At 39.0% G+C, this 22,174-nt stretch overlaps 1 protein-coding gene across 2 annotated transcripts in view; it reads left to right on the plus strand.

Annotated features, from left to right (window-relative positions):
• mRpL48 (mitochondrial ribosomal protein L48) overlaps nucleotides 1-22,174 on the plus strand; it is a 49,832-nt gene that overhangs the window by 23,112 nt on the left and 4,546 nt on the right. For both annotated transcript variants that reach the window (XM_071659403.1, XM_071659404.1), the window contains exons 2-6: nucleotides 4,238-4,327; nucleotides 4,585-4,718; nucleotides 8,533-8,635; nucleotides 12,033-12,143; nucleotides 18,350-19,460. In XM_071659403.1, coding sequence (XP_071515504.1) covers nucleotides 4,238-4,327; nucleotides 4,585-4,718; nucleotides 8,533-8,635; nucleotides 12,033-12,143; nucleotides 18,350-18,427 — 516 coding nt within the window. In that variant the 3' untranslated portion in view covers nucleotides 18,428-19,460. The remainder of the gene's footprint in view (nucleotides 1-4,237; nucleotides 4,328-4,584; nucleotides 4,719-8,532; nucleotides 8,636-12,032; nucleotides 12,144-18,349; nucleotides 19,461-22,174) is intronic.

A 22,174-nucleotide genomic window follows, 5' to 3' on the forward strand; every position in this document is an offset into this window, starting at 1 on the left:
AGTTTAGGAATATGTGATAGAACGATGGATGATTATGAAAGACATTGTTGGGTGATTGTCCAAAAAATCTTTGCAAGTTTTATATAAAGGTGATATAATGTAATAAACTGGTACTAACGGCTTCCTTACAGTGTGTAGAGTGGAAACATTGTGGAATTCTGTTTGTAGCACCTATAACTCCGTTAGTTTTAAGGTTTTGTAAAGTGGGTAGGGTTTTGAAATAATAGTAAGTTGTGGGGTAAAGCCACGCAAAATGAGTAGTTGACACTTTAGTTGATGCATTCATAACGTTTTCAATGTAGTAAACGAAGTGTTCCGACATCATTTTGTAAAGAGGTTAGAAGAGTGACCATCCCTTTGATAGCTGACAAAAAACATTCACATGGCTCTTGTTCAGATTGTATACATATAGCTTTGATGTTTTGTAGGTTGATATACAAAGCAAGTGAAGATGTAATAGAACAATACTTGCATTTAGAGTGTAAGAAAGCCTATTTTCTTTATTAGTATATGGATTCCATTGAATGCTACCAAGCCTCATTACATTTGAATCAGACTTAATTTGTATTAAGTATTAGGTTAATTCAGATGTCTTCATAAGTTTAGTGCTTGATTTAAAGCTTATTAGATCAGTGGCACACGGGGTCAGGTTCCTATATCTCTATGGACAACTGAATACACTGCTTGCATGAAAGAACATTGCAGAGAGAAGTGCTGTGCTGTACATGATTTTCTTAAGAATACATAATAAAATTGAGATCTTTTTCAGAAATATATTTATTTATTTATTCATTATACTTGATTGTTGCTTCCCGTGTCAGTGAGGTAGTGCCATGAAACAGACGAAGAGTGGCACATCCATTCATGTACACACACACACACATATATATATATATATATATATATATATATATATATATATATATATATATATATATATATATGTGTGCATTTCTATGCACTATGTTCGTATATATATATATATATATATATATATATATATATATATATATATATATATATATATAATAATATATATATATTATATATATTTATTTATTTTGCTTTGTCGCTGTCTCCCGTGTCAGCGAGGTAGTGCAAGGAAACAGACGAAAGAATGGCCCAACCCACCCACATACACATGTATATACATACACGTCCACGCACGCAAATATACATGCCTATACATCTCAATGTACACATATATATATATATACATACCCAGACATATACATATATACACATGTACACAGTTCATACTGTCTGCCTTTATTTATTCCCATCGCCACCCCACCACACATGGAATAACAACCCCCTCCCCCCTCATGTGTGCAAGGTAGCGCTAGGAAAAGACAACAAAGGCCCCATTCGTTCACACTCAGTCTCTAGCTGTCATGTAATAATGCACCAAAACCACAGCTCCCTTTCCACATCCAGGCCCCACACAACTTTCCATGGTTTACCCCAGACGCTTCACATGCCCTGGTTCAGTCCATTGACAGCACGTTACCTCGGTATACCACATCATTCCAATTCACTCTGTTCCTTGCATGCCTTTCACCCTCCTGCATGTTCAGGCCGTGATCACTCAAAATCTTTTTCACTACATCTTTCCACCTCCAATTTGGTCTCCCACTTCTCGTTCCCTCCACCTCTGACACATATATCCTCTTGGTCAATCTTTCCTCTATCATTCTCTCCATGTGACCAAACCATTTCAAAACACCCTCTTCTGCTCTCTCAACCACACTCTTTTTATTTCCACACATCTCTCTTACCCTTACATTACTTACTTGATCAAACCACCTCACACCACATATTGTCCTCAAACATCTCATTTCCAGCACATCCACCCTCCTGCGCACAACTCTATCCATAGCCCACGCCTCGCAACCATACAACATTGTTGGAACCACTATTCCTTCAAACATACCCATTTTTGCTTTCCGAGATAATGTTCTCGACTTCCAAACATTCTTCAAGGCTCCCAGAATTTTTGCCCCCCTCCCCACCCTATGATTCACTTCTGCTTCCATGGTTCCATCCACTGCCAGATCCACTCCCAGATATCTAAAACACTTCACTTCCTCCAGTTTTTCTCCATTCAAACTTACCTCCCAATTGACTTGACCCTCAACCCTACTGTACCTAATAACCTTGCTCTTATTCACATTTTCTCTCAACTTTCTTCTTTCACACACTTTATCAAACTCAGTCACCAGCTTCTGCAGTTTCTCACATGAATCACCCATCAGTGCTGTATCATCAGTGAACAACTGACTCACTTCCCAAGCTCTCTCATCCACAACAGACTGCATACTTGCCCCTCTTTCCAAAACTCTTCATTCACCTCCCTAACAACCCCATCCATAAACAAATTAAACAACCGTGGAGACATCACACCCCTGCCGCAAACCTACATTCACTGAGAACCGATCACTTTCCTCTCTTCCTACACGTACACATGTCTTATATCCTCGTTAAAAACTTTTCACTGCTTCTAACAACTTGCCTTCCACACCATATATTCTTAATACCTTCCACAGAGCATCTCTATCAACTCTATCATATGCCTTCTCCAAATCCATAAATGCTACATACAAATCCATTTGCTTTTCTAAGTATTTCTCACATACATTCTTCAAAGCAAACACCTGATCCGCACATCCTCTACCACTTCTGAAACCACACTACTCTTCCCCAATCTGGTGCTCTGTACATGCCTTCACCCTCTCAATCAATACCCTCCCATATAATTTCCCAGGAATACTCAACAAACTTATACCTCTGTAACTTGAGCACTCACTCTTATCCCCTTTGCCTTTGTACAGTGGCACTATGCAAGCATTCCGCCAATCCTCAGGCACCTCACCATGAATCATACATACATGAAATAACCTTACCAACCAGTCAACAATACAGTCACCCCTTTTTAATAAATTCCACTGCAATACCATCCAAATCTGCTGCCTTGCCGGCTTTCATCTTCCGCAAAGCTTTTATTACCTCTTCTCTATTCACCAAATCGTTTTCCCTAACCCTCTCACTTTGCACACCACCTCGACCAAAACACCCTATATCTGCCACTCTGTCATCAAACACATTCAACAAACCTTCAAAATACTCACTCCATCTCCTTCTCACATCACCACTACTTGTTATCACCTCCCCATTAGCCCCCTTCACTGAAGTGCAGGGCTAGAGACCCTCCCCTCCCTTGTATTTCAATTTCTAAAAGGGGAAACAGATGGTAATGTATTCATAAGTATGTATAAGTATATATAGTTATATATTCTTTGATTTCCGTGTTTTACATTTTGATAATATTGTTATCCTCACATTATCCCCGCCACTCATTAACGAGTTAATTAACATCAAAAGATAGTTTTGATGGGTAGTTAAGCTAAATCCCACACTCATATGATTCTTTACAGTAGCAAAAAGAATTCCATAAGAGAAAAACTAAGATATCAAACCTATAAAAGTTTCATCTGTTTATTAGACTCTTACCTAATATTTGATACCATGAAGCCAATGTAATGTGAAATTTTACTTTTAAGTGATTGCTTCAAGTGTAATGGAATTATAATAACTGATATGAAATCGATTGATGTGACTTAAGTTAATATTAGTAATTTAAGATTGCCTTAAGCTAGAAAAAAATAGTTTATCATAAAATTATTACTGCTTAGTGTATAGATAATCCTGCATTAACATCTGCATTATTCATGTAGGCAGTAATGGTGCTTCCCGTGGACCATTGTATTATTGGATGAATCAGCCTTTCCTATAGAATAATTTTTTCTGATTATCAGGAAGTGGACTAATTTTTGACAAGTAACGTAAGTAAAGAGGTTGAATTTTCACAAAAAAGTGAGTTTAGGGAACAATTTGGATATCCTTTTTGCATCTGTTATGTTCTCTTAATGTTTTTTGCATATGAATTGAAGTCTGACAGAAGTACCCTTTTATTGTACTTTTAGGGTTTTTACATATTTGATGAGTTCATTTTGTGGTTATTGGTTTGGTAGTTTTTTGGTTTTTTTTTTTCAACTTTGCTGGTTAGTTTCTTTCAGTACTGTGGAGTAAATATTGTGTATGTGTGTGTTTGCTTGAGTTTAGTATTTCAGGACATCAGTTATTGAAGGCAAAGACATGGATAAAACTATTTCGCTTGGTTGTGTGAAACAGCACTTGCAGTACATATACAATTTCTAATGCATATATTTTCTAATAGGTAGCTGCAAGATGTGTCCAGGTGACGAAGCGTTCAATTTCCTCATCCATTCAAAGGTTCCGCATCCAGTTTGAGCCCCCATATTTGGATGTGAGTTCAGCACAGTCTTTGTAATACACCAGTTATTGAATAGCCTCCTATGATTTCTGAGTACAGTATAAAGATGGTGTTATAGCAAAAACTTTATTGCTGTTAAAAGAGGATTCTTCTTCAGCATATATTTGTGCATTGTTTCACTACATTTTGCTTTATATTCTTAGCTCGTCTGGATACTCAGCAGTCGAGCTGAAAGGTACCTTAGGTCAGTTTTGTGATGCAAATTAATTCCTTCTAAATTCTCTTTGCAGGCAGGAGGCCCTGAGATACCAGATTATCCCCAAGTTAATGTACAGATGAAGGGTTATGATTTTACTGTTTTGGAGCATTATGGCAAGTGGGTCCATAACACAGCACTCAACATGGGTATTGATGTTGAGGACAGGTTGGTTACTTATGTAAAAGTATAGATTTCATGAAAACAAGAACTCATTTTGTTGAACAGTTTTGATGCTGTGTGATATTCACCTTTGTTGAATGCGCAGTGGAATCCACATTGCAGAAAAAGATACCATGTGGCTTCAAAGCTGTATATATATATATATATATATATATATATATATATATATATATATATATATATATATATATATATTCCCCTGGGGATTGGGGAGAAAAAATACTTCCCACGTATTTCCTGCGTGTCGTAGAAGGCGACTAAAAGGGGAGGGAGCGGGGGGCTGGAAATCCTCCCCTCTTTTTTTTTTTTTTTTTTAATTTTCCAAAAGAAGGAAGAGAGAAGGGGGCCAGGTGAGGATTTTCCCTCAGAGGCCCAGTCGTCTGTTCTTAACGCTACCTTGCTAATGCGGGAAATGGCGAATAGTTTGAAAAAAAAAAAAAAAAAAAAAAATATATATATATATATATATATATATATATATATATATATATAGGGTCAAGTCAATTGGGAGGTAAGTTTGAATGGAGAAAAACTGGAAGAAGTAAAGTGTTTTAGATATCTAGGAGTGGATCTGGCAGCGGATGGAACCATGGAAGCGGAAGTGAATCATAGGGTGGGGGAGGGGGCGAAAATCCTGGGAGCCTTGAAGAATGTGTGGAAGTTGAGAACATTATCTCGGAAAGCAAAAATGGGTATGTTTGAAGGGATAGTGGTTCCAACAATTGTATGGTTGCGAGGCGTGGGCTATCGATAGGGTTGTGCGCAGGAGGATGGATGTGCTGGAAATGAGATGTTTTGAGGACAATGTGTGGTGTGAGGTGGTTTGATCGAGTAAGTAACGTAAGGGTAAGAGAGATGTGTGTAAATAAAAAGAGTGTGGTTGAGAGAGCAGAAGAGGGTGTTTTGAAATGGTTTGGGCACATGGAGAGAATGAGTGAGGAAAGATTGACCAAGAGGACATATGTGTCGGAGGTGGAGGGAACGAGGAGAAGTGGGAGAGCAAATTGGAGGTGGAAAGATGGAGTGAAAAAGATTTTGTGTGATCGGGGCCTGAACATGCAGGAGGGTGAAAGGAGGGCAAAGAATAGAGTGAATTGGAGCGATGTGGTATACCGGGGTTGACGTGCTGTCAGTGGATTGAATCAAGGCATGTGTATGGGGGTGGGTTGGGCCATTTCTTTCGTCTGTTTCCTTGCACTACCTCGCAAACGCGGGAGACAGCGACAAAGCAAAAAAAAAATATATATATATATATATATATATATATATATATTTATATATCTCGGAAGGCAAAAATGGGTATGTTTGAAGGAATAGTGGTTCCAACAATGTTGTATTGTTGCGAGGCATGGGCTATGGATAGAGTTGTGTGGAGGAGGGTGAATGTGCTGGAAATGAGATGTTTGAGGACAATTTGTGGTGTGAGGTGGTTTGATCGAGTAATTAGTAATAGGGTAAGAGAGATGTGTGGTCACATGGAGAGAATGAGTGAGGAAGGATTAACCAAGAGGATATATGTGTCAGAGGTGGAGGGAACAAGGAGAAGTGGGAGACCAAATTGGAGGTGGAAAGATGCAGTGAAAAAGATTTTGAGTGATCGGGGCCTGAACATGCAGGAGGGTGAAAGGCGTGCAAGGGATAGAGTGAATTGGAACGTTGTGGTATATCGGGGTCAACGTGCTGTCAGTGGATTGAACCAGGGCATGTGAAGCGTCTGGGGTAAACCATGGAAAGTTGTGTGGGGCCTGGATGTGGAAAGGGAGCTGTGGTTTCAGTGCATTATTACATGACAGTTAGAGACTGAGTGTGAACGAATGGGGCCTTTGTTGTCTTTCTAGCGCTACCTCGCACACATGAGGGGGGAGGGGGTTGTTATTTCATGTGTGGCAGGGTGGCGATGGGAATGAATAAAGGCAGACAGGATGAATTATGTACATGTGTATATATGTATATGCAAGAGTTTTGGAAAGAGGGGCGAGTATGCAGTCTGTTGGGGATGAGAGAGCTTGGGAAGTGAGTCAGTTGTTGTTCACTGATGATACAGCGCTGGTGGCTGATTCATGTGAGAAACTGCAGAAGCTGGTGACTGAGTTTGGTAATGTGTGTGAAAGAAGAAAGTTAAGAGTAAATGTGAATAAGAGCAAGGTTATTAGGTATAGTAGGGTTGAGGGTCAAGTCAATTGGGAGGTAAGTTTGAATGGAGAAAAACTGGAGGAAGTAAAGTGTTTTAGATATCTGGGAGTGGAACTGGCAGCGGATGGAACCATGGAAGCGGAAGTGAATCATAGGGTGGGGGCGAAAATTCTGGGAGCCTTGAAGAATGTGTGGAAGTCGAGAACATTATCTCCGAAAGCAAAAATGGCTATGTTTGAAGGAATATACATATATACACGTACATATTCATACATGCTGCCTTCATCCTTTCCCGCCACCACCCCACCACACATGAAATGGTTATGAATGTGTGTAGCATTTATGTTATCTGGTGATATATACCTGAGGCTGATAAGTGAACTTAAGTTACTCTGGCTTTTTTACCTCTTCCAAGTATCGTACTCAAGAACACTTAGTAAAACCAAGACTATTGTTGTATTATAATTGCCATAACACCTCAAATGAATATATAAATAAGAAAATGCAAAGCAATACAGTCTGGGGTTGAGGTAGTGGATAGAAGCATTACTAGAGGCTTTTATGGGGGTGTGAGGCATTGTGGGAATAGGTTAAGGAAGAGAGCCACAGCATGATAGTGTGAAAATTTAAGAAAGCTGATTGTGGTGAAAAAAGAACATTTGAAAGAAGCTGAATATGCTGGAAAGTAATAGATGTATGGAGAGTATAGAGTGTAGGATATAAAGTCATGAGTAAAGAATTTCAAAAATTGGTTTGTATGAATAAAAGGAAAGCCAGTGAGGATGCTGGTAGTAAAAAAATGAAAATTTAAAGGAGAATGATCAGCCGTTTTTGAAGGAAGAGAGTATATTAGACAAATGTAGGAGTGACAGGACTGCATCTGTAAGAGTTGGAGACAGTACTTGAAAAACCTGATCAGAAATAGTGGTGAAAGATGACATGGCTTATATAACATTACAAAGGAGGAATTGAGAAGAGCAGTAATGCTCTTATAATGGAAAAGCTGAAGGTGATGAATGAGATGGTGAAGCTTGGGAATGAAATTGCAATTGAATGGCTCTGGGAAGCCTGTAAAGAAGCTTGGAAGAGTTCATGTGTTTTACTGGATGAAGGCAATAAGGGAGTAACAACAAATACAAGAATTAGATGTAGGGAAACTATTGTATAAAATACCTTGTGTATATGATTTAGAGTGGTCATGTGACTAAGGTTGAATTGAAAGAAAAAAAATGTGACTACCATTGACCAATGATGATAATGATAAACAAAGCAATCCCTAAGTGTCTTCCATCCTATGCAGGTGACATGAAAAGTTTGACATGCAGAACATCTCCAAATAGTATAGTCTTTGGACAGCTTGGTTCATTCCTGTAATATGATACACGATCAACACTTGCATGCTCCCCCAGCCTCACACTGGCCTTTGCTTATTATTGATTTGTTATGATTTAAGGGATTCTGAAACTTGCCCTTCCTTACCACCAGCTGGGCAGCACCATGTCAAAAGTTTCTTGTTCAGATTTACAAACCTAGACAGCTTGGCTCATTTCTATATTATGATACACCAATAACACTTGCATGCTCCCCCAGCCACACACTGACCTTTGGTTATTATTGATTCGTTATGATTTAAGGGATTCTAAATCTTGTTCTTCCTCACCACCAGCTGGGCAACACCATGTCAAAAGTTCCTTGTTCAGACTTACAAACCTAGAAGCACAAAAGTGGAAGCTGAATATAATCTGCAAAAATATGTACGAACCATCCAGGTGAGTCCCTTTTTGAAATTCTGCTATGCACTGTTGGAATAGATCTTTGCATTTTTATAATTTTAGGGATTGCATGATTCCCAGAAAGTCAACCTTGCCCTTTGACAGTCTGTAGGATTAGGCCTAGTTCTACAAAAATATGCACCCGTAAAAGGTGCATACGTATATGCACTTGCTCCATCCCATGTAAGTGTGATTAGTGTTAATGATGATAAATAGATTGAATGATATAATACATTAGGTGTCAATTGCAATACTATATCTTGAAAATAGGGCTGAGGTCAAGTTTCATTGTTGACATCAGTGTGCCATAATCATATTCTCTTCTTGAATATCCATGAACTTTACAAACAGTAATGCTTTTGGAAGAGTTTAGAACTAATCTTTTTGGACCCAAAACTCAGGGAAGGATAAGGGTGGAGAGCCGAGTTAGTAGATATGCAGCCATGAATTATTAAATAGGAAGGACTAAAATGAGCACTGCAGATTTGTGCCAAAAACAGGATAGAACCTTTAGGAACACCACTGCTGATAGAGAAAGGGGGAGAGGCAGATCCATCAACAACCAAGGAGATAGATCAGCCAGAGAGTAGCACAGTAAGGGAGGGAAGCCAAGAGAAGGGAGCTGAGAGATGAGACCATGATGCCACACCTTGTCAAAAGCTGTGGATATATCAAGGGCAACAACATAGGATTCCCCATTAGTAAGATGGGGAAAATATCAACAGTGGGTCTCGCCGTATGGAAGCCGTAATACTGGTGATCAGAGAGAAGACTTAGATGAATCTGAGGATATAGGAGTTGAGGAAGGATTCAGAGACTTTTGAAATGGTAGATGTCAAAGCAGTGATAATTAGAGAGGTTAGAACAGTCATCCCTATTGAGGGATAGGTTGTACCAATGCATGCTTCCAGGAAGAAGGAAAAGTTCTGGTTTTTCAACAGAAACAGAACATGAGCAAGTACAGGTGTAAGTTTGGAGGCACACTCTTTCAGTACATGGGAATGGATACCATCAGGTCCATAAACTCTGCTTGAGTCCTGAGAAAGAAGTGCTTTTTAGACAGCTGGAAAAGACATTATTGGGAGGGGCATAGAATTAGTAAGAGGAGCATCAGGGTTAGAGGAGAGACGAGAACCAAGGAGAGTTGTTTTGTCTAAGAGAGAGACCTATATCACCATCAGAATGGCAGAGTGGAGGCAAGGTAAAATGACAGAAATTGTTAGTGATACCCTTAGGTGAAGACCAGAAAGAACACTTCTTAGGTAAAGACCAGAAAGAACAATTAGGGGATAAGGATGAGAGGTTATCACACTTCCTCAGAATAAAGGAAAGCTTGCCTCATGGATACCATGCTTGCAGTCATTATAGGAAGTGATATATAGTGAATGGATTTAAAGGAAAGAGAATTTTTCCAAGCCCGATAATGCCTGACCTCTTGCCTGAATGGCCGTAGAACAAGAATGATAGAACTGTGGATTGGAAGAAGAGGTTGTCTTGGAGGAAGAGAAAATAAATACCTCCATTCCTGTAACAATAACCTTTGATGTGTGTTTGATGAAGACAGAAGCATTGCCACAAAAGAAACATTGATTTGTCCAAAGAAAGTCAGAAAAGAATACTTATAAGTTATTCCAGTCGGCTTTGTTAAGGTGCTGATATTTACATTTAGAAGGGGCCGCTGGAGGTGGAGTTGCTGTTTAAATAGATACATTTATGAGGTTGTGGTCAGGTGAACCAATTGGGGTGAGATTATGTAGCTACATTATGAAGGGTTAGACTTGAAAAACAGATCTGTAATATTAGGAGAATGGTCACAGCTGTCAGGGATATCGGTGGGTGTGGTGGTAATTTGCTCAAGATCATTGAGAATGGAGGACATGAGGGCTGGGCTTCTATCCACCAACCATCCATATGAGAGGAATTCAACTATTCTGTATGGTGAACATTGAATTCCATTGGGTGGAGGATCTCTGCTTTTGGGTGAGAGGATTTCACAGCCTCATGACAGGCATTTAGACAGTTGAAGAAAGATGTAAAATTTGTAGAATTAAGAGAGCAGTAAGCATAACAAAGGAGAACAGTGGTAGTTGGGAGACAGACCTTGAGCCAGATTACATAAAAATTTGGGTACTCAGTGTCCTTAAGGCATGACACAAGTGTGTTGATATTGATATAAGCACAGACACCATCTTTGAACTGGAATTGTGTGTGGGGATCATAGTTGGATATGAAAAAGGGGCTAGTGAGAACATTATTAGACAGTTGGGTTTCAGAGAGAAGTAAGATTTTTGGAGACGCTCATGACAGCTGGTGTTCAACAGTATTGGGGTTACTAGAGAGACGTCAAACTTTGGTATAATAAACAGAAAAACTGGCAGGTCTTTTAGAGAAGGAAGGATCATGGGAGGGGCAGGTACTACTACTGTCTGAGCCTACCCTTTCATTGGCAGAGTCAAGTAGGAATCCAGAGATTCTTTGCACCCCATGATGCTGGTGTACATAGTATTTTAGAGCAATCTTTTACAACCAAATGCATGTGAAAAACACTATAAGATTAAAAACTGTCACAAATTGGTAATTATTGTAAATATTCATATGCTGGTGATGGCATCTATCTATCTATCTATAACTATGATGCCTGTTCCCTTCAGGAACTCCCATCAAGGGGGTGGTGACTGCAAGAGTCTCCATTTATCCCTTTCCTTACAATGCCTCCCTCACATTCATCATTCCATGCATTCTTCCACCATTTCTTTCCCTACAGTATTCCACTCTGCCCATGTCACAGATGGCCTTCCTCTTACACCAGCCCCTTTAATTGTACTTTCATACACTCTCCATGTAAACTCCCAGTTTTGCATTCTTTCCACATGCCCAAACCTCCTCAAAGTATTGTTTTACCCACTCTACCATTACATGATTCATTCCCTTTGCATTCCCTGCCATACCACATCTCATACACCCCTTCATTTCTTTCTCCATTCCATCTATTCATACCACATGCTAGTCATATTACACATCTAAAAAAATCTCATTTCAGTAGTTGGGTTGGTATTGGCATAAGACTTACTGTTTAATGTATACTTCATGGTATTTCAGAGAAGATATTTATGAAAAGAATTTTAGGAATGAAAACAGTATCAGAAAATAATTATCATTGACACTAATGCCCAGGTGACTACTAACTTTACATACCTCATTCACCTCAAGGGTACTGGGAAGGCTTACACCAAGTGTACCAAAGTGCTAATTTATAAAAGGATATCAGGATCTCTTTCACAAAGTGTCGAAGTAAAAGCCCATCTTTTGTATCTTTTGAAAATATGTAGTTCTTAGACTGAATGGAAAAAGTATCAATTTGTATTATGTATGATTTTTTATTTTTCATTTACAGCTGGCGGATGTACCATCTGTCACAGCCCCTTTGTTTATTGAAATAATCCAGGCTGGGCTACCTTCAGGTGTAGAACTTTCAGTTCATGAACACATACCAGAAGAAACTGAGGTAAGTCTTTGAGACATGGTAAGACCAAAAATTTTTCATGATTGATAGAGTGATGAAAGTGACTGAATGCAGAATAAGTGAAGAGCAAGGGGGTTTTAGGAATGGTAGGGGATGTGTGGATCAGATCTTTGTGGAGAAAATAATTGGAAAAGTATCTAGGGAAAGGTAAGAAGTTGTATGCAGCTTTTATGGATGTAGAGAAAGCGTATGACAGTTGAGTGGAATGCTTTATGGGATGTGCTAAGGATATATTGTGTAGGCATGGGAACAACTGTTAGGTGATATGAAGGCAAATGCTTGTGTAAGAAGGAGTGGAGAGTCAAATGAAAGCATTGGTATCCATCCGAGTGTGAGATGGGGTTGTTTGATTCCCCCTTGGCTTTTTAACATGTATATGAATGAAGTGACAAGAGAGATGAAAGCAAATACGATGGCTAGTGACAAACCTGTTTTTGGTTGATACTGTGTTGTTTGCTGAGAGTGAAGAGGAGCTAGAGAAGGTTGTAAATGAGTTTTATGATGTAAGTGTAGCCAACTTTAAGTAAATGCAAGTAAAATTAAAGTGATGGTCTTTGAAAGGAAACAGAGTGAAAGTACAGATTTTGCAAAGCCTTATAAAGTGAGAAGGAAGTTTACTAAATTGTGTTATAGGTATGGGTAGAGAAAGACAGGATGACAAAATTTAAGTGTTTTAGGGGCTAGTTTGTGTTGGTTTCTTGATATGGAAGGAGAGGTAAGGCAAGGGCAGTACAAGGTAGAGTAAGGAAGGGTAGATATATAATTATTAATGGACAGCATAGTCATGAGCTTACATGAGAAAGACTTGGTTTGGCAGGGAATGAATTGTGGAGTGGTAAGTTAGGAGAAACATAATACTTTGGGATGGTTTAGGCATGTGGAAAGAATACAAGACAGGTAGTTTATAAGGAGTTTATAATAGATATAAGGGGTTGATGTGAGACTACCTGTGACAAGGTGAAATGGTGTGGAAGAGCACTGGAGCAAGAGAAATGAGGGAAAAATGCATGGAGTGGTGTACATGAGGGAGGCATGTAAGGACAGGATAAAGGAAGACTTGTTGTGGCCACCCTCTTGATGGGAGTTCCTGGAGGGAATGGGTATCAGAGATGTAGACAGATAGATAGATTGGTAGTTTGAATATGAGAAAGGAGGGTCATTATATGCATTGTGCAGTGATGCTGTTTCCTGTGGGGCTGGGTAATGCCGGAATGGATGAAGGCAAGCATGAATAAATACATGTGTATATATGTATATGTCTTTGTATGTGTATGTATATTTTTTCCCTGGGGATAGGGGAGAAAGAATACTTCCCACGTATTCCCTGCGTGTTGTAGAAGGCGACTAAAAGGGAAGGGAGCGGGGGGCTGGAAATCCTCCCCTCTCGTTTTTTTTTTTTTAATTTTCGAAAAGAAGGTACAGAGAAGAGGGCCAGGTGAGGATATTCCCTCAAAGGCCCAGTCCTCTGTTCTTAACGCTACCTCGCTATCGCGGGAAATGGCGAATAGTATAAAAAAAAAAAAAAAAAATGTGTATGTATATGTGTATACATTGATATATGTATATGTGTGTATATGGGCATTTATGTATATATACGTTTATGTGAATGAATGGGCCATTCTTCGTCTGTTTCCTGGCACTACCTTGCTGACACGGGATATGGTGATTGAGTATAATATTATGTTATTCTTAATATCTGTTTCCCATGTCAGCAAGGTAGCACAAAGAAACAGATGAAGAATGGCCCAACCACTCATATACACATTTTTTTTTTCTTTTTTTTTTTTTTTTTGCTTTGTCGCTGTCTCCCGCGTTTGCGAGGTAGCGCAAGGAAACAGACGAAAGAAATGGCCCAACCCACCCCCATACACATGTATATACATACGTCCACACACGCAAATACACATACCTACACATCTTTCCATGGTTTATCCCAGACGCTTCACATGCCTTGATTCAATCCACTGACAGCACGTCAACCCCGGTATACCACATCGCTCCAATTCACTCTATTCCTTGCCCTCCTTTCACCCTCCTGCATGTTCAGGCCCCGATCACACAAAATCTTTTTCACTCCATCTTTCCACCTCCAATTTGGTCTCCCTCTTCTCCTCGTTCCCTCCACCTCCGACACATATATCCTCTTGGTCAATCTTTCCTCACTCATTCTCTCCATGTGACCAAACCATTTCAAAACACCCTCTGCTGCTCTCTCAACCACGCTCTTTTTATTTCCACACATCTCTCTTACCCTTATGTTACTTACTCGATCAAACCACCTCACACCACACATTGTCCTCAAACATCTCATTTCCAGCACATCCATCCTCCTGCGCACAACTCTATCCATAGTCCACGCCTCGCAACCATACAACATTGTTGGAACCACTATTCCTTCAAACATACCCATTTTTGCTTTCCGAGATAATGTTCTCGACTTCCACACATTCTTCAAGGCTCCCAGAATTTTCGCCCCCTCCCCCACCCTATGATCCACTTCTGCTTCCATGTTTCCATCCGCTGCCAGATCCACTCCCAGATATCTAAAACACTTTACTTCCTCCAGTTTTTCTCCATTCAAACTCACCTCCCAATTGACTTGACCCTCAACCCTACTGTACCTAATAACCTTGCTCTTATTCACATTTACTCGTAACTTTCTTCTTTCACACACTTTACCAAACTCAGTCACCAGCTCCTGCAGTTTCTCACATGAATCAGCCACCAGCGCTGTATCATCAGCGAACAACAACTGACTCGCTTCCCAAGCTCTCTCATCTCCAACAGACTTCATCCTTGCCCCTCTTTCCAAAACTCTTGCATTCACCTCCCTAACAACCCCATCCATAAACAAATTAAACAACCATGGAGACATCACACACCCCTGCCGCAAACCTACATTCACTGAGAACCAATCACTTTCCCCTCTTCCTACACGTACACATGCCTTACATCCTCGATAAAAACTTTTCACTGCTTCTAACAACTTGCCTCCCACACCATATATTCTTAATACCTTCCACAGAGCATCTCTATCAACTCTATCATATGCCTTCTCCAGATCCATAAATGCTACATACAAATCCATTTGCTTTTCTAAGTATTTCTCACATACATTCTTCAAAGCAAACACCTGATCCACACATCCTCTACCACTTCTGAAACCACACTGCTCTTCCCCAATCTGATGCTCTGTACATGCCTTCACCCTCTCAATCAATACCCTCCCATACAATTTGCCAGGAATACTCAACAAACTTATACCTCTGTAATTTGAGCACTCACTCTTATCCCCTTTGCCTTTGTACAATGGCACTATGCACGCATTCCGCCAATCCTCAGGCACCTCACCATGAGTCATACATACATTAAATAACCTTACCAACCAGTCAACAATACAGTCACCCCCTTTTTTAATAAATTCCACTGCAGTACCATCCAAACCTGCTGCCTTGCCGGCTTTCATCTTCCGCAAAGCTTTTACTACCTCTTCTCTGTTTACCAAATCATTTTCCCTAACCCTCGCACTTTGCACACCACCTCGACCAAAACACCCTATATCTGCCACTCTATCATCAAACACATTCAACCACTCTGTCATCAAACACATTCAACAAACCTTCAAAATACTCACTCCATCTCCTTCTCACATCACCACTACTTGTTATTACCTCCCCATTTGCGCCCTTCACTGAAGTTCCCATTTGCTCCCTTGTCGTACGCACTTTATTTACCTCCTTCCAGAACATCCTTTTATTCTCCCTAAAATTTAATGATATTTAATGTATACACATATGTATACATAAATGCCCATACATGCACATTTCAACTTATACATACATATACATACACAACCATATACATATATACACATGTACATATTCATACTTGCTGCCTTCATCCTTTCCCGTCGCTACCCCTCCACATAGGAAACAGCATCCCCCCCTCTAGTGAGGAAGTGCCAGGAGAGAGAGAGAGAGAGAGAGAGAGAGAGAGAGAGAGAGAGAGAGATTTGCATTGTTGATTTCATATATGTATAAATGTAGTAGATTGATTTACCTTTCTCATTCAGCAAAGTATTATGATGAGAAGTGTTCCTTATATGTTCTGTATATGGTTCTACACATTTGCTTGTGCTTTTTAAATCACAATTCCTACTAAGTCTTAGAAAATGTAGGTAATATATGAAAGATCAGTGTATGAAGCATTATGTGAAAGTTAGTTAGGAATGGAGAATCCAGATGTCACTTGCACTTTTTTTATGTATTCTGTGAATGTAAATCCTGGGTGATCATTTGTTTCTTTAAGAGTTGTTTATTGGTTTCAAAGCTGAGTTTGTGACATATTTGAAGTCTTAGTTTACAGATTCTAATGTATGTGATCCACTGGTTACCATTTAAATAGGAAAGTAAGTGCACTTTAACATGCACATCTGCTTTGTAGATGACCATTTACTGGTGTAAACATGTAGATTGTATGGTATAATCCAAGGAAATTTCAGGCACTACACAGTTCTTTTGGAGTAAGTGATAGGCTGATTATCTTTTGGAAGTAGCCACTTTATTTATTCATTGCACATTTTCAATTTTGATTGAATTTGAAAGACTAGTACAAGAGGTCCTTGCTCTGTGATAGGGTTTTGCCATTGTAGCAGAATGTCTTGTATGAGGTATTGAAACCTATGTTAAGCATGTTGCTCATGAGGGAAACCATTCCGATGTATTGTGGGAAGGGTGATACTGATCTGGGAAGACATGATGTACCATGAAAGTAAGGAAGGTGCTTTTAGAAATCAACAAAACTGATGAAAACTATATTTAGATTGCTAGTAGGGAGGGCTATGCTGATCTGGAAAAAAAAAAAGAGGGTACTGTAAAGGTAAGGGAAATGCTTTTAAAATCAACAGAATCTAAGAAAACTTTACCTTAACTAATACTAGGGAGGGTTATACTGATCCGGGATAATTTGGGGTGATGTAATGTTCAGGAAAACTTTTAAAAGGCAACAATCAATGAAAACCTAACTTAAATCCCTCTTGAAACCTAAATTTGCATTATTGTTTATAGATTTACGTTAATGTACGGAAAAAGTTCCATTACAAGCGGTTATCTTTGTGTTGTCCCTAAACTGGAACTTTATCACACCTTAAAATACTAGTACTTTTATTACTTAAGGAAAGAGATGCTAAGTAATCAACCAGTCTTGAGTGACCCTGAATTTGAAAGCATTGCAGAATTATATGGAATTATATACCAGCTACAGTCACACACTTGCTGAAATACTTATACCCAAGGAAACATCAGTATCATATACTGAAATAAACAGACTGTTTTCACCTTGGATGAAACCAGGCAACCTGTCCGCTGCGGAGAACAGGAAAATGTTTGTGTTTACAAGCCATGTTCCTGTAACTTCCTCAAAGTGGAACAGTGGTGGGAATCATGAATTATATTCCTTTGCTATCACACGAAATACATGATCAATAAAAGAACCCTTAAATGCTCTCTTTGATTATTGTATTATTAAAGGAAAAGCACATTGGGTATGTTATATCTGTCCATCTACCCAGCCAGGTATTATTAGCAATATGCCTCCCTGGTCAGTGGCTGCCTACCAACAGTTTTGTATGAGAAATTAAAGATGTTAACCTAGTTCTTGCACTTGTTTTTTGACACATGGTATACCAGTACAATACTGTGATAGTAATCTTTTACTTTGATTGAAAAATACCACAAAATAAAGATGGTATTTTAAGGACTTTTAGTGAAATGATGGCAGACCAAAATAATCGGATGTTTCTCCCACAACTACTGCAGAAATGTATTTAGATATGTGTCTTAGTAGCTTTAAGTATTCACATGACTGCTTTTGCAGTTTTCATAAGCTCCTGGAGTTGGTATGCAAGTCTAAGGAAGTTCATTTATTTTTGTATGTAATACCAGTGTTAAAGTCTTCTGAGAATTTTTTTCGGACACATTGTGTTTCACTGTTTTCAAGTCAGGTAGTTCTCACTCATGGCGCATTAAGAATATTACATGAATGTTAACCAAGCATTCCTTGAAATTGCAGGCAAGTTTCCAAGGTAACACAACAGCTATAAGACACCATATTAATTTTTATGTAACATTTGTTACTTTTAAGCTCATTAAGCAAAGTATTTATGATTGATGATATCAATTTTTTTCCAGGTGCGATACATCCCGGATTTAGAGCTCAGGAACCTATACAAACAGCTTCATGATCTTGGAGGACCCAGTAAAAAATAATGTAAATAGTTTGAGTATCCCTGTAAAATTTTAGACTCGGTGCAAAGTAAGTATTTATCAGTTGTCTCATTTCTTCTGGTTGTTAATAAACCGATTTTCATGTTAGAATGTATAAAAATCCTTGCTTTTTTGACATGGATCATGTAGTTCCTTCATTGGCCTCTTTAGATGTACTCTGTGATTTGATATGAATAATAGAAAATATATACACTTGTATTGGAAAATATCTAATCATCAGGGATATAGTTTACTTCCATGCTCTTTTCCTTCTTCTGGAAAATAATACAGGGGGGGGGGGGAGGATTTGCAGCCCCTCCCACTCCCTCCTTTCTTTGTCACCTTCTGCAACATGCAAGCAATACATGGAGCTATGGTTTCGGTACATTACATGTGACAGCTAGAGACTGAGTGGGAACAAATGTGGCCTTCTTAAATGTTTTCCTGGCACTACCTTGCTGAAGCAGGGGGTGGCAATGCTGTTTCCTGTGGGGCAGGGGTAGCGCCAGGAATGGATGAAGGCAAGCAAGTATGAATACATACATGTGTATATATATATATGTATGCATACAGATGTGTATATGTTGATATGTATATGTATGCATATGTGCGTTTACAGGCATTCATGTATATATGTGTGTATGAGTGGATGGGACATTCTTCATCTGTTTCCTGGCACTACCTCGCTGAGATGGGAGACAGCAGTCAAGCATAAAAAATATAGATAAAATATATTGGGGAGAAAGCATACTTCCCATGTATTCCCTGCGTGTCATAGAAGGTGACTGAAAGGGGAGGGAGCTTGGGGGCTGGAAATCCTCCCCTCCTGTTTTTCTTTTTCCAGAGGAAGCAGAGAAAGGGGCCAAGTGAGGATATGCCCTCTAAGGCTCAGTCCATTGTTTTTAATGGTACCTCACTAAAATGGGAAATGGCAAATTTGATTGAAAAAGACAAATATATAGAAAAACTGGAGGAAGTGAAGTGTTTTAGATACCTGGGAGTGGATTTGGCAGCGGATGGAACCATGGAAGCAGAAGTGAGTCACAGGGTGGGGGAGGGGGTGAAAGTTCTGAAATGTATGGGTGAGAACATTATCTTGGAAATCAAAAATGGGTATGTTTAAAGGAATAGTGGTTCCAACAATGTTATATGGTTGCGAGGCGTGGGCTATAGATAGGCTTGTGTGGAGGAGGGTGGATGTGTTGGAAATGAGATGTTTGAGGACAATATGAGGTGTGAGGTGGTTTGATTAAGTAATGAAATGGTAAGAGAGATGTGTGATAATAAAAAGAGTGTGGTTGAGAGAACAGAAGAGGGTGTATTGAAATGGTTTGGTCACATGGAGAGAATGAGTGAGGAAAGATTGACAAAGAGAATATATGTGTCAGAGGTGGAGGGAACAAGAAGTGGGAGACCAAATTGGAGGTGGAAGGATGGAGTGAAAAAGATTTTGAGCGATCGGGGCCTGAACATGCAGGAGGGTGAAAGGTGTGCAAGGAATAGAGTGAATATGGAACAATGTGGTATACCGGGGTCGACATGCTGTCGTGGATTGAACCAGGGGATGTGAAGCGTCTGGGGTAAACCATGGAAAGTTTTGTGGGGCCTGGATGTGGAGAGGGAGCTGTGGTTTCGGTGCATTATACATTACGGCTAGAGACTGAGTGTGAACGAATGTGGCCTTTGTTGTCTTTTCCTAGTGCTACCTCGCGCGCATGCGGGGGTAGGGGGTTGTCATTTCATGTGTGGTGGGTTGGCAACAGGAATGGATGAAGGCAGCAAGTATGAATTATGTACATGTGTATATATGTATATGTCTGTGTGTGTATATATATGTATACGTTGAAATGTATAGGTATGTATATGTGCGTGTGTGGACGTGCATGTATATGTATGTGTATGTGGGTGGGTTGGGCCATTCTTTCATTTGTTTCCTTGCGCTACCTCATTAACGAGGGAGACAGCGACAAAGTATAATTTATAATGATAATATTTCCCTTTTTTAGAAATTTAAATACAAGAAGGGGAATATTTCCCTTTTTTAGAAATTTAAATACAAGGAGGGGAGGGTTTCCAGCCCCCTTTAGTCACCTACAACATGTGGGAAGTATTCTTTCTCCCCTATCCTGTGTGGCGAGGTAGCGAGAGGAATAGATGAAGGTAAGCAAATATGAATATGTGTTATCTTATTTACATTTATTGTACTTTGTTGCTGTCTCCGGCAACATATATTTATATGTCTGTGTATGTATATGTGCATGCATGGGCGTTTATGTACATATATGTGTATATGAGTGGATGGGCCATTCTTTGTCTGTTTCCTGGCACTACTTCGCTAACACGGGAAACAGTGGTTAAAGTTAATAGTAATAATATTAATAATAATAATGATAATATTGATATTCATTATACTTGATTGCAGTTTTCCACGTCAGCAAGGTAGTGCCTGGAAGCAGATGAAGAATTGCCCATACACACATATAAATACATATATAAATTGGGAGGATGGTTTTTTCTTCTTGTCTGGTCGTTTTGGTGTATATGTTTTTTGTCAGTGTTGCATCTTCTAGAAGAAAGTAAGGGATCTGAAAGATTCTTGAAATGTGAGGCAGATGTAAGCCTTTTTTATTTCTGCTTTATAGGGTTGGTAGTTTGTTAGCTTTGGAGTGGTGTGGATGGGAAGGACCTAGTGATATTACAAAGGACCAAGTGCAGAATGTACTGAGATGAGATTGTATTTTAAATGTATATGAAGTATTTTTGTTTTGTGCATTTCTTGAGTGGTTGTGGTTGCTTGACAGGCAGTGGTATTTTGTAGTATTGTTTTATTTTTTTGTTACAATATTTAGGACTATGAGAGTGCAGTTTTGGATTCATGTCTGCTAGGAGTTAAAAAAAAAAAGATGATGAATTTCTTGGGGGAAGCAGACACTCAATTTTGAGTGACAGTATAGTATTCTGATTGTGATGTGGTTTTGCATGTTGTTAACTAAGCAGTATCATCATACTGTAGTATGACGCAGTCATGGAGCGAGTGAATGAAGAGGGGTACTTCACTATAGAGCTTGAGGATTTGGAAATGAAGTTCACACACACACACGTAAATGAAAGATAAAGTACATTTTCACTCAATACAAGCATTGTATCCATGGCAAAATTAGTTTGTACAAAGACAGCTCAGACAGATTATGGAATAAACTTAGGCACTGTTCTTGGTTGGTATGCAGTACTTACTTGTTATACATATTACATGTCAGTTTGCAGCACTTTTAAATAATCGTTTTTTAAGGACATTATATAGCCTCCAATATTCATATTTAGGTTCAAAAGGATAAGGACAATGGGAGTCATTGTTGGTCACTGTTAATTCAGTGCAAGATCTTGCTTCTCTTGGGTGTGATATTAAGACAGTCAATTTAAAGTTTCTGTTTTTATTGTACATACTTAGAATATATGCCTTCCCAACATAGTCACAGACATTCATGGTTATATTTTAAAATATAAAATATGATTTAAGAGGTAATATAATTTAACACCCAAGAATTACATGCTGATGATGGACTGATTTTGATCCTCATGGTAAACAGCTTCCATCTAGAGCAGATTTAAAACATATAGTATTAACTAAAGCTTGAATTATGCTTTGTTTTTAAAGATCACTGTTTTCACTTGGTGAAATATGTGCAAAATGTTATTTTCATTACAGTGCAAATAGCATGAAAGCTGGTTTCACCATATATGGAATGAGAC

Source organism: Panulirus ornatus, chromosome 68 (genome assembly GCF_036320965.1).
Source record: "Panulirus ornatus isolate Po-2019 chromosome 68, ASM3632096v1, whole genome shotgun sequence".
Taxonomy (NCBI): domain Eukaryota; kingdom Metazoa; phylum Arthropoda; class Malacostraca; order Decapoda; family Palinuridae; genus Panulirus; species Panulirus ornatus.